The sequence below is a fragment of the Mauremys mutica genome, chromosome 11 (assembly GCF_020497125.1).
Source record: "Mauremys mutica isolate MM-2020 ecotype Southern chromosome 11, ASM2049712v1, whole genome shotgun sequence".
In the NCBI taxonomy this organism is placed as follows: Eukaryota; Metazoa; Chordata; order Testudines; family Geoemydidae; genus Mauremys; species Mauremys mutica.
Window position 1 is genome coordinate 6287453 of NC_059082.1, and position 13415 is coordinate 6300867.

The 13415-nt window shown below is 43.5% G+C and overlaps 1 protein-coding gene across 3 annotated transcripts in view; it reads left to right on the forward strand.

Moving 5' to 3' along the window:
* INTS14 (integrator complex subunit 14) overlaps positions 1-13415 on the forward strand; it is a 28193-nt gene that overhangs the window by 12374 nt on the left and 2404 nt on the right. For 2 of the 3 annotated variants that reach the window (XM_044979313.1, XM_044979312.1), the window contains exons 2-10: positions 281-540; positions 2715-2822; positions 4883-5038; positions 6407-6525; positions 7134-7276; positions 10575-10667; positions 12430-12574; positions 12834-12967; positions 13065-13183. In XM_044979313.1, the coding sequence (XP_044835248.1) occupies positions 319-540; positions 2715-2822; positions 4883-5038; positions 6407-6525; positions 7134-7276; positions 10575-10667; positions 12430-12574; positions 12834-12967; positions 13065-13183 (1239 nt within the window). In that variant the 5' untranslated portion in view covers positions 281-318. Of the gene's footprint in view, positions 1-280; positions 541-2598; positions 2618-2714; positions 2823-4882; positions 5039-6406; positions 6526-7133; positions 7277-10574; positions 10668-12429; positions 12575-12833; positions 12968-13064; positions 13184-13415 lie in introns of those variants that run through there. The other variant, XM_044979314.1, reaches the window with a different exon arrangement.

The following is a 13415-nucleotide window of genomic DNA, read 5'->3' on the forward strand; positions in this document are numbered from 1 at the left end:
ACTTTAAATTCACACCTTTAATCCAAATTAATTTTAAAATATGGGCAAGCCCTTATTCCTGACCTCTAGCTACCCCTCTTATCCCAGTTCTAACCCTCTGCATCCCCTCATATCCCAGTCTTGGGGCACTTTACAGTTTTAAGCATGTAAAAGTCCTAAGGTGTTGTCAGTGCTACAGCGTGACATGGCCGCACATGGCCATTCTGTAGGATTGGTTAGGGCATGTTTCTCTTTCAGTGCTCTGGGATAATCACTCTGTAGAGCTTTTTCCCCTTTGCAGTGAATCCCTCCTCTTGGTAACATAGAGAAAGGATCATCATGCCGACTGTGGTGGTGATGGATGTGTCGCTCTCCATGACCCGGCCTGTTTCTGTGGAGGGCTCTGAAGAATATCAACGGAAACATCTGGCTGTCCATGGATTGACCATGTTGTTTGAGCACATGGCCACCAATTACAAACTTGAGTTTACAGCCTTGGTGGTCTTCTCATCGCTTTGGGAACTGATGGTTCCCTTTACAAGAGATTACAACACGCTTCAGGTACACCTTATAAAGAACATACTGGGCTCAGCAAGTCAATTCTTCAAAACATTCTGTGTGTTTCGTAGCTGTAGTGAAACCTTAGGCTTCCTATCCGAGGATCTCATATCACTTTATGCACTGTTAATTAAGCCTCACAACAACCCTATGAAGTGAGTGTTATCCCTATTTTACAAATATGGAAACTGAGACGGGAAAATTGTGTTTTATGATCAGACTAGTCAGTGATAGCGCTGCCTGTAATGCCGTCTGAGCATCCAAACGTGTGCTGGGTAGTTTACAAAAACAAGTAAAGAGACACTTCCTGTCCTGAAGAGCTTACAGTCTAAATTCAGATGTCACCCAACAAGGCAGGGCTAATGAAGGCAAAGGAGGGGATGAAGAGAAGTTGTTCGGAGGGTTCCAGTAATGAACTCAGTGGGATGCTTGAGGAGGCATGTCCATACACTGATGGTTTTGTGACTTCCCTGTTTTGTGTGAGTTTTGACGTGCTCTCCAGAGGTGACACAGCATAAGGGAGCTCCAGGAAGGGTTTTGAATAAAGTGAACAGGTTTAGAGAAGGCGTTTTGTGCGGAAGCAGGAAGAGAGTGGGAAAAGTGACTAAGGATGCTTCAGGCCTGACATGATTGGCAGAGTGGAGGGAGGTGGGGAAAATATGGAAAGGAGATAAGATCTGAGAAGCAGCTTGGGGCTGAATGGTATGTGATATTGAAAGCCTTTGACCCTAATTGGGAGTTGGTGGACTTATCTGAGGGTGGAATTTGGCTCCAAGTTTGAAAATTACAGAAGCTTCTCAGTGCTTTAAAAGAGACTGGACAAGGCACTCCAAGTTTCATGTTGTTTGATTATGCTACAGATGTGTTTTTTGGCACCTATTGGGAATCTGGGATTGCTCCCGCCTACATCGGAAGGCCCCTTCCCCCAACCTAAGGGGAGGAGCTATCAGACCCAGCTCTCATGTAAATACAGAGGACAACTAATGACAAACAGGGACAGGAGTGTGAGGGTCACAGGGTCATAAGCAGGGAGCCGGGAGTGCAGGGATGTTACATATATTGCTGAGAACAAATTCCCTTTGCTGTTTTCATTTTACCATATGAATTCTCCCACATTCTCATTGCTGCTGTTTATTTTTTGAGGGGTGGCCTTGGGGAAATCTATCCAGGCCAAATGTCCAACCAAGTTGCTCTAGCTTGTACTTCTGTCTGTGTTTTGGAGCATCAGATACTTTATGTGGTGCTTTTCTGATCGTGTATAAAATTTTCCTTTTAGGGAGGAAGGATAGTTTTATGTTAAAGACTGGATATGAATGTAAGAGTCTTGGATTCTGTTACTTCCCCTGCCACTGACTTCCAGTATCGCAGGCTCTTAGGCAAGTGCTCTGTGGCTCAGTTTCCACATCTATAAACTGGGTAGAAAATTACTGACCCACTTCACAGGCATATTATGAGGCTATATTACTTAAGGTCATATTGTGATACCAACAAATTGTACCTTTTAAAGCAGCAACCGTGTTCCCATTGACTTCACTGGGTGTATTTGTGTAATAAAGTACTACTCACTGTGAGTAAAGGAGCCTTTAATGGTTGTAAAGCATTTAGAGGTATTTTGATGGAAGGTGCTATAGAAAGGCAAATGATTATTATTTCACATGTATTCCAGGGCGGGGGGAGGGGGGTTGAAATATCAGAACAATGGGAGTAGATATTTTGTTTTACTTGAGGGAATAGCATAGTTTCAGGTTTTGACTGTACTGTTCTTAGTAGACCTGCAAAGGATTATTTTAAAAACAAGTTTGTACCCTTTGTGGACCAGAATTCCTTCCCTCTCAGCTTTTGCTTGCAGTTCGTGAGGTCAGAATTTCACTTGTTCCCCAGTCAATATGTGGTTTTTCAGGCTTTAATTTCTAATATAAAGGAAATCAGAAAAATACTTAACAAAACTAATCAAACCTAAGTTTTTTCAGGCCTGCTTTCTATATCCTACAAAAGGGCATAAGCCCAATTTTTAAAAATCTTTGCAGATCATCCTTTGGAATATAATACTTCCCTAATAAAGACACAGTGGGAAGGGAAGGTATTTATGAATTACTTCCTGTTTTTTAATAAGCTGCATGTGCTCCCTGATAACAATTGTCCACTCAGGCAGGATAATGTGTAATTTTTCTTTCCAGGAAGCCCTAAGTAACATGGATGATTATGACAAAACGTGCTTAGAATCGGCACTGGTTGGGGTTTGTAATGTTGTGCAACAGGAATGGGGTGCTGCGATTCCCTGCCAGGTAATGATTGGTTGCCGCCTTTAACTGTTCTCAGAATCCAGCTTGCAGTATTTGCAGATTATCAGTTGACCGTATTTGGTTGGCCACTATGGCAACAAAATGCTTCAACCCTTCCATAAAATAATCAGCAGCAACATTTGGGCTAATTTCTGCCATCTCTGGCCTAGCTGCAGTGTTGTGGTAGAGAGAAAAATGTTTGAGGACCCCTTTCAACACTGATCCCCTCCCCCTCCTGATGCACCTACATGTTACAGAATAGAACAGTTCCTTAGAACTCTTTGAGCACTTCTGGAAGGCTTGGTTTATGCTCCTGCCTGCATTCCCCAGTCCCAGGGAGCCATAGTCAGCAGGTAAGGGTCATGGCCAAACACAGAGCACCTTCCCCCACCATGCACCTGCCAGTGTCTGGGCTCAGCAGCATCCCTTACTCTGAAGCAGTAGTAAGGACTGCTCTGAATGTGTTCTGTCTTTGATCCCCAAGCCCTGCTGAGCCACTGTCGTGCTTAACTAGAAGGACTCAGAACTTCCACTGGGCTGTTACAGCTTTGGGTCTGGTTTCCCCTCCCGTGCAGTGCTCCTTCGTGGGGAAAAACCCCTACATTTGCCCTCATTGTTGGTTGGGGTACAATTTGCATTTGCTGATTTTGCAGCTAGTTAATTAATAATATATGGAGATATACCTATCTCCTAGAACTGGAAGGGACTCCAAAAGGTCACTGAGTCCAGCCCTCTGCTTTCACTAGCAGGATCAAGTACTGATTTTGCCTCAGATCCCTAAGGATTGAACTCTCAACCCTGAGTTTAGCAGGCCAGTGCTCAAACCACTGAGCATTGGATTGGGACCACCTGTCATAAAAGGAAAAACAGACATCAGAACCAAATAGTTAGAAACATGTAAAAATCAAGCATATATCAGATCTTCAGTAGGGTGATCTCTTATTTCCACCATAGGCCATTTGTGCTAGCACATCAGGTTACTGGAGGATGAAAGGCCATGGGAAATGTGCAAACTCTTGTTACAGTAAGGCAGGTTATTTTCAAGCATGAGAGCAAACACAAGCACTAATGAGACTATGAAAGTGACAGGTGTGTTAAGGAAAAGGGAGGAATAAAAAGTGCATTCTCTCACCTGTTAAAACCTGGATTTTAAATCTGGATGAAAAGAATAAATGCTTAATTTCAGCTGGATTTGGTGTTTCTCACTTGCTAGCCAAAACTGGTGTTTTTTGGTGCACAGCAACACCACACAGCTGCAATGTTCCATCCCAGAAATGGCTGCATTTCAGTGGAGGGCAAACATGCAATGATTTTATTTAACCTCAGAGTGCAGTTTTTTTGTAAATAACTTTTGGGATTCATTTGGATGAAAAATATCACATTAGTGCCTTAGTGCTGCTGCTGAAAAACCAGAAAGGGTTGAGACATGCTGTAGTAGTTAGCAAAGTACTGAGGGACTGACATTCCTGACCAGTATTTTCTGGTTTATGGCCCATATTGGCTTCAGTGGGAATTGGGTTGGCCCCTGAGTTCTGTAGAGTGATTATAATAACTTGCACTCTTCTAGTATCTTTCCTCTGAGGCTCTTGAGTTGCCCAGGCAGTTGAATGTCCTTGTGACAGCGTAGTTTCTACACTGAAAGGGTGTGTGGCTTTTTAAAACTGAAAAACGTACTTTTAATTGTTACTCTGTGTTCATTAGTAGTAGGGTCTGATTATAGCTTATAAAAATAAATCCTAGTCATTATTTTCTTCATTCAGTTTTAAAATATAGATATGTCTGTTTATTATGTAGCGCATCAAATTTGTAACGGTTAATTGCTTAAATATACAATTTGCATGCAAACTTTACATGAGTAATCCTTATGTAATTAATTCATTGCGAGTCAGGACTGCTCATGTGAGTAGGGATTTTCAGGACTAAGCCCGGTGGTCCCAGTGGGACTATTGACAGAAGTAAAGCTAAGCACAGTTGTAAGTGTTTGCAGGATTGGGGCAGATGAAGAAATGTGTTTAGGTGAAAATGCTAATGTATCCTTTTGTGTGTGTTTGTGTGTGCACTAGGTTGTTCTAGTAACTGACGGCTGTTTAGGGATTGGCAGAGGCTCTCTGCGGCACTCCTTAGCTACTTGCAACCAACGAAATGAAAGCAGCCGATTTCCACTGCCTTTCCCCTTCCCGTCCAAGTTATACATCATGTGCATGGCTAATCTAGACGAGGTGACTCCTTTAACAAATTCTTGCTGGTTTTGTTATACTGAGTGGTTATTGCATTTACAGAATCACATATTCTCCCCAAGATTTATTCTAACAATCTGGTGGTAAAGTGTTTGCTTTTAGTGATAATTGGGTCACATTCACCTGCAGTATGTGTAAGTTAATTGAGAGATGTAGACAAACTAACCTAAGCCCTGGTATAGCCCGGCTAGGTCAATGGAAGACTTCTACCATCGACCTCGCTGCCACCTTTGGAGGGGTGGCTTAACTACAGTGACAGGAAAACCCCTTTCATTGATGTAGCATGTGTCTATGCAATGTCACTAGAGCGGCACAGCTATGCTGCTGTAGTATCTGTAGTGTAGACATAGCCTAAGTTATCCTCTGAGGAAAGGCACTATAGAACTAGAAAGTATTATGTTATCAAAGGCACTCATGCACTCTTGAAGACTGAGAACCTGTGAATTTATTTAGTTTAACAAAGAAAAGGTAAAGGGGTGATTTGATCACAGTTTATAAGAACCACGGGGGGGGAAACAAATATTTGATAATGGGCTCTTAAATCTAGCAGACAAAGGTCTAACATGATCCAATGACTGGAAGTTGAGGCTAGACAAATTCAGACTGGAAATAAGGTGTACATTTTTAATAGCGTAATGAACCACTGGAACGATTTACCAAGGATTGTGGTGGATTTTCCATCAAGGGCAATTTTTACATCAAAATTTGATGTTTTTCTAAAAGATCTGCTCTAGAAATTATTTTGGAAAGTCCTATAGCTTGCTTTATACAGGAGGTCAGACTAGATGATCCCTTTTGGCTTTGGAATCTATTAATATAAGAGCTGAAAGCTAGGTCTGACTTGGTGAAACAATGTATTATGAACCCTAGTATGGGGACAAGCTTCTGGGCTAATAATAAATATTACATTAGGAGTAAACCTCTTTTGGGGAAGAAACATTGGCTTCCTTAAAAATTAGCAAGATAAGGTTGTCCTAATTTTTTTAAATTAACTTAGAGCTTGTCTACACTTGAACCACGACAGTGGTGCTGCTGCAGTGTAGACACTATCTGTGCTAATGGGAGAGGTTCTCCCATCAGCGTAGGTAATCCACCTCTCTTGAGAGGCAATAGTTAGGTTGACCAAACACTGCCTACATGGGGACTTAATTGATTTAATGCCGCTCAGGGATGTGGATTTTTCATACCCCTGACCAAGTAGTTAAACCAACCTAATTTTTTAGTGTAGGTCAGGCTTCAGACTTTTACTCTCATTTGCATATATTTCCTTAAAAATAATCTTCTGCGTCTTCTGTTCTTATGCTGTTTTTTTTCCCCAAAGGTATAATTTCTTTTTTTGTGTGTGTGCAGCTCCAGAGCTCAGATTCTTTAGATTGTCTGGAAAGACTTGTAGATTTAAATAACGGGGAAGGACAGATTTTTACCATCGATGGACCCCTTTGCTTGAAGAATGTACAGTCCATGTTTGGGTTAGTATTTTTGTAACTAACATGACTGTGAAATTAACGTATGTAAAGAAAACAAAGAAGCATAAAGCAAGAAATTTGATTTGTTTTGTTTTGATTCATAGGTTTCTTTTTCTTTCCTAGTCCAATATGTTAACTACTATTGATTAATCTTGGCCTTCATTGGTTAACGCTATTTGTTTTGTTCACACTTTATAGATATTGATGCTACTGTTTTTAATTAGATATTCTCCTTTTGTCAGTGATTGGGCAACTTGAAATGTTGATTAGGTCATAGGCTTTTCAGGAACTGCTATTAATTTGCCATAAATGTCATAATGTATCACATATGCAGTATGTTGTAGCCATGTTGGTCCCGGGATATTAGAGAGACAAGGTGGGGGAGGTACTATCTAATATCTAATAAAAGATATTACCTCCCCCACCGTGTCTCTGTAATGTATTGTAGCATTTCGTAATTTGACAACGCTAGAACTACTGAGTTAACTCAAGTTTTTTTTTTAAAAATCCATTTTGGGAGCTCAGTATAATGCACTTAAACAAGCTTGCAAAACTTATTTTCAACTGATTTTGTATTACTTTTTCCCTAATAATAAATGATCATGTTCTAGAAAACTAATAGACCTGGCTTATACACCATTCCATGCTGTTCTCAAATGTGGTCACTTAACATCTGATGTGCAAGTATTTCCCAGACCAGAACCTTTCATTATAGATGAGGAAATAGATCCCATCCCTAAAGCAATTAATACAGGTAACAAATGTTTGTTTGTTTTTTAAACCTGAGTTGTGTTAATTTTTTCTTTTTCTGTTGACATCCTCTACCCTGCATAGTGACTGTTCCCTCCTCTTTCTCTCTGGTGTGAAGAAAGTGGAATACCATCTCCAATAACATTGCAATGGCCAGCGACAGCTGCCATCAGCGGGTCAGAGTCTCACCCTGTTTTGGCCCCTGTACACCTGGCAGATGGGCCAGAGTGGCGTAGAAGGGTTTTAAAAACCCCAGCTGTGGCCAGCTGAGAATCTCCACAGTGCAGGAAGTGTGGAGGACAGCTGTGGGCTGTCTTCCACGGACTCCCTTGCAAGCCTGCTGTAGAGGGCAGGAGGGGCAGGTTGGGAGTAGGGCAGCAGTACATAATCCTGCTGAGATTCTGGCCCATATACAGCCTGATGTAATCTAGGCACCACTCAGAGCTATCTAAGTGTGGACTGGGAGGGTCCACAGGTGTCTTAAAGCCACCACAGCACCCTGGGCTGTGGGCTCTGGCTGTATCTCTTAGAGGTAGGCTGGCTGCTTCAGGATATGGAGACTTTCACTTCTAGGAGACTAATCTGAAATCAGTCCAGCTTGGAGGCGAGCAGAAGTCATTATCCTCTAATGCAGAGGTGGGCAAACTACGGCCCACGGGACTCTCCTGCCCGGCCCCTGAATTCCTACCCAGGGAGGCTAGTCCCCGGCTCCTCCCTTGCTGTTCCCCCTCCCCCGCAGCCTCAGCCCACCCCGCCGCTGGCACAGTGCTCTGGGTGGCGGGGCTGTGAGCTCTTGCCAGGCAGCACAGCTGCAAAGCTGCTGCCTGACCCGGTGGTCTGTGTTGCGTGGTGGCGTGGCTGGCTCCAGCTGGGCGGTGTGGTAAGGGGGCAGGGAGCGAGGGGGTTGGATAGAGGGCAGGGGAGTTCAGGGTGGTGGTCAAGGGGCAAGGGTGTGGATAGGGGTCAGGGTGGTCAGAGGGCGGGGAACGGGGGGATGAATGGGGGCAGAGGTCCCCAGGGGGCAGTCAGGAATGAGAGGAGAGGTTGGGTGGGGTGGCGGGGGGCAGTCAGGGGCAGGAGTTCCAGGGGCTGTCAGGGGTCAAGGAACAAAGGGGCTGGATGGGACAGGAGTCCCAGGGGGCTGTCAGGGAGCGAGAAGCAGGGGGTTCGGGTAGGGGGCTGGGGCCAGGCCACGCCTGACTGTTTGGGGAGGCACAGCCTCCCCTAACCGGCCCTCCATATAATTTCGGAAACCTGATGTGGCCTTCAGGCCGAAAAGTTTGCCCACCCCTGCTTTAATGGCTGCTCAGTGGCAAATGAGCTGGTGATGTCAGGGCAGTTCTTACTAGACTTGCCTGCATCACAAACCCTCCCGCCTCCATCTCAGTTGGAACCAATTGGCACCTTTGTTGGCAGCCTCAGCAGAGAAACCAAGGGTTGAATTCTGTAGAGTCTGAACTACCCTCCAAAGGCTGATATTGAGACATTGGAACATGGAGGAAGCTTGCATTGCCCTTACTTATGTCTTCATTTGCCAAGAGTTGTTAATTTGCCCCTCTCACCACCACTAAATTCATTGTAAAAACAATTGTGCAGAGTGCAACCTTCCTCATTCATCCCAGAGACCAAAGTTTCACCTGGGAAGAGGGGGTGCATTCTGTCGTGGAGGCATGCACACAATGCATAGAATACGCTCTGCAATATTTGTAAATATGACCTACCGAATGAAGGTTTACTTGTTATTAGTGCCTGATCTAAAGAATGTTGGAGTGCTATGCACTATGGAAATTGCAGGGCCCCCCACCTTCACTTAAATTTGCCCGACTGCCCCCCCCCATGACAGAATTGCAACCCCACATGCCAGCTTGCAATGCACTCACTTAAATCCAGTGGGCAGGGGCCCCCTGTGCAAGTGCACAGAGTGTACATTGATTAATCCAGGCCTGCTTATTATGCCAAAGTAAATTTCCCTCCTCAGCAGTGCACTTAGCCTTGTGTGCTTTTGTTTTTATGTTATTCTTTACAATTTGGCAATAGAGTGCTATGGTAGGTTACTCTGTGAGGTAACTTGCCTTCCCGAACCTGCTCTGTGACATGTCTTAAACAATATGGATTCTTCATCAAAAAGTGTGTGGTTCTTTCCAAAAACTGATGGGTGCACCATTAAGGTTAAATTGTTCTAATAAATGAAGTAGGAACTCTGAAATTAATGCCATTCAAGTTTCCTTGATTTTTCAGCGGCAAGAGAAATCCATCTGGAGTGGGGAACACAGTAATAACACTTTTTATTTGGATCTATACTGAATTTGGATTAGTATACATCAAATTTTTAATTGAGTTAACTGCCAGAAAACCGTGCAACTGAATGAAATCGGGGGCATGAAACTTATCCAAACAAGAGGACTTTTAACTGTATTTAACATATGTTGGTGGATCTCCGGTCATTTGAGATAAGGGCATTTGGTATAAATAAGATTCCATTCTACATCCATTAAAATACACCTTACAACATATTCAGTCAACCACTGAATGCCTTTGTGAGTTTAATTAAGCAGTATATTACTTAGCTATGGAAAACATCAATGTTATTAGCCTTTGGGACAGATTCTTTGCAACAGACCAGAGGGCTGTCAGGTTCTCTGGTTCTTGGCCTTAGCACAAGATAGAATAGCCTAAGAGCTCCTCTAACTTGTGCCAGCTGGATATGGTCTCTGAAGGACCATGTGCAAGCTGGGCATAATCAGAGAGCATCATGATTTGGCCACTCCCCTTCCTTGCCCTCTGCACAGGAGCTCTGCCAACAGAGGTGTAGAAGGTGGCCGTCCTGGCTTTATATCTGCTAGGGACTCTCCACACTGGGGCTATCCTGGGGTGGGGCATTTGTGCCACCTGAGCAGTGCAAAGGAGTGGATCAGGGCAGATACTCTGCCCTTTTGTTCTTAAAGATGACTGGTTATTTCTCTCCTATGGGCAAAGTGTTAGGTACCAATGAACAAAAGCATGTTGTGTAGCAGCATATTTCATAGATAACTTCCATTAGACACACCAGGTTCTGTCTGTTATAGCTGCTTTTCAACTGCCCATATTAAAGTTACTCAGAAATATTTACTATACTACGGTGGCATCTGGAGGTCCCAATCAAGATTGGGGCACCATTGTGTGAAGTGCTGCAGTTATATATGGTCCATGCTTCAAAAAGCTCACAGTCTAACGAAGAGTATTCCTATTTTGATGTTAAACTTAACATGAATGAATCCTCAGCTGTTTCCAGGGCTGACTTGCGACTGTTTGTTTCTTTGCAGATCTAGAAATAGTTGGTTTTATAGATATAGCTGATATTTCTAGCCCTCCTGTATTATCTAGACACTTGGTACTGCCCATTGCACTCAACAAAGGTGAGCCATTTTTGTTTCGAATAGTGAACATTGCACTGTTTGGCACTGACAAGGTTTTCCAAGGTTGCTGGTGGTAGATTAGAGCCAGACATGCCAAAGATCTCTTAAAGGACAAGTGCCATGCCACTTGGAGAACACTTTTTGATGAGCCCATTAAAATTAAAATCTTAAACACAAGCTCTGTGCCTTTTCTTAAAAAAAGGATTCTTAGAAGTGCATCAGTACATAAAACAGCACCGTTAATAAAAAGGACAGTGTCTCTTTAGTGACATCATAAATAGAACTTTCTGAACTTAGAGATAAAAATAATTCTAGCTCAGCAATCAAGCTGAATGTTTAATGCATCTTTTTATCTGCTTGTAATGATTGGGGGTTTTTTTTAATGGTCTTCAGAACAGAGCTTGTCTGCAGTGTAGTTGTAACCATGTTGGTCCCAGGATACTAGAGAGACAAGGTAGTGAGGTAATGTTTTATTGAACCAACTTCTGTTGGTGAGAGAGACAAGCTTGTGTCCAATAAAAGGTATTCCCTCACCCACCTTGTGGGTGGGGTAATACAGAGGTTGGTATTTGTGCTTTGATTTATCCATTGTTATTCAGGAACACTAGCTACTGCTCCTCTCTGTTAACATTTGTATCTGTGCCTAGGAGGCTGGTGTAAGTAGTAAGGAAGGTTGGGTAAATCTCAGGCTTTGCTTTGTCTGCACTTGCTGTGTGCTCGTGGTTGCATTCAGAAGGGCCTCTACTGCCCTTTCAGTGTGGTTCCTAGTTATGCTTCCTTAAGTGGAGCAAAGAGGAAATATGATGAGGTTTCTCTTGGGAAAATTTGAAAGGACCAAATATGCAGTTAGTGGGTTTTGGCTCTGTGTATTCGCACTCTTTTGTGCCAAACCTTTCTTCCCTGTGGGAACCTCATGCTGATGGCTAAAGCACAGCTGTTTTTCAGCTCCTAAAACTCAGTAAGTTGCTCATGACAAAAAAGAATCATATGAAGAGAGAGGTTAAGGGTTCCCTTAAAAGGGGTCACTAGCAACCAGCAGTGTTGGAACCTTGTATGTTAGTCTGGTTTCCCAAAGGTGAAGATTCACTTGAACTGAGGCCGGGGCAACACTTTGGAAACTGAGTTTCGTGAGTAGGGCAGACATGGGGGGGTTCTCAAACTGAGGGGGTCGCAAGGTGGTTACATGAGGGTCGCGAGCTATCAGCTCTGTGGGGCTGACAGCCCCAAACCCCTGTTAAATTAAAATAAAATGCCCGTTTTTAATGTATAAGGGGGAGGGTGGTCACACTCAGAGGCTCGCGGTGTGAAAGAGGTCACTGATACAAAAAGTTTGAAAACCACTGCAGTAGAACTATATGCCATGCTGTGCCTCGTTAGCCATACCACCCACACGCCCAGGCATCTCACATGGCAGCTGTTCGCGCCACTGCTATGCTGGAGACTTAATGCAAAGGATCAAGCTTGTCAGATAGGAGGCTGACATCCAGTAACCATAGCATTGAAATACCTCATGTTTTCAAAGTGCCAATGGCCTGGGAAGCTTTGGAGAATTGTAGCTTTCCTAAAGAGAGAAGGTGCTGCGTGTAAGGAAGGTTGCTCTGTTGAACTGCACTGTAGGGTGGTTTGCTTTGGGTTGACGAGGGGGCTGTTGCTGGGTGACTTGCCTGGTAGAGGTTGTAAGGTGTCAAGCATGATAGAAAACAAAGCAGCGCTAGTGAGTGTGAATCTCTCTCATTTTGTTTTGTTTTGTTTTTTTGCACAGAAGGTGATGAGGTGGGTCCGGGGATCACTGATGACACTGAGGATGAGAATTCAGCTAATCAGATTGCTGGCAAAATACCCAACTTCTGTGTACTGCTGCATGGGAGCCTGAAAGTGGAAGGCATGGTGGCCATTGTTCAGTTAGGGTATGGAGGTGCATTTCTCTTGGAAAAGTCCCTTTTCATGGTGATGCTTTGGGACCAGTCATCTATGAAATACTTCATGCCAAGCTGTGAGCCCCAGGTGGCTTGACAAGAATGTTTAGTGTTACTGTGATTCTGCACTGGCAGTGTAAATAATTTGCAGATAATGAAAGCCAGAGCCCCAAGGTAGCAAGGGTCGGAGGTGAATTTTAGAGGTGTGGAATGGATGGTTTTGACCTTAGGAGTCTGCTCTTTTCTGTAGGCCTGAATGGCATGGAATGTTGTACTCTCAAGCTGATAGTAAGAAGAAATCAAACCTCATGATGTCTCTCTTTGAACCTGGTCCTGAGCCCCTGCCTTGGCTAGGGAAAATGGCACAACTTGGGCCTATTTCAGGTAGTAACCAAGATTTTAAAGTCTCTCGTGCATTTGATGTTTTCTGTGTTAATGCCCTTGCCACATCTTATTCTTAAAAAGCTTTATTTTCTTTCAGATGCTAAAGAAAATCCTTATGGTGAAGATGACAATAAAAGTCCTTTCCCCTTACAGCCCAAAAACAAGCGCAGTTATGCGCAGAATGTCACTGTGTGGATCAAACCAAGCGGCCTCCAGGTAGCAACTCAGTACTTACTGAACTGTGCAAGAGCACCAAAGCTATCAGTGCTTTGAAAGGGTCGTCTTACTCGGGCAGTAGAACGGTCTCTATATCTGTCACTTCCATCTAGTGTAATTTTTTTTCTTTAATTCATATTAAAGCTTCCTGTTTGAAGTGTCATAATTAAAACACCTTGGCACATGCAATTTGTTTAATGAAAGCTTTGCCTGGTATCTGGTTTAGTGTAAT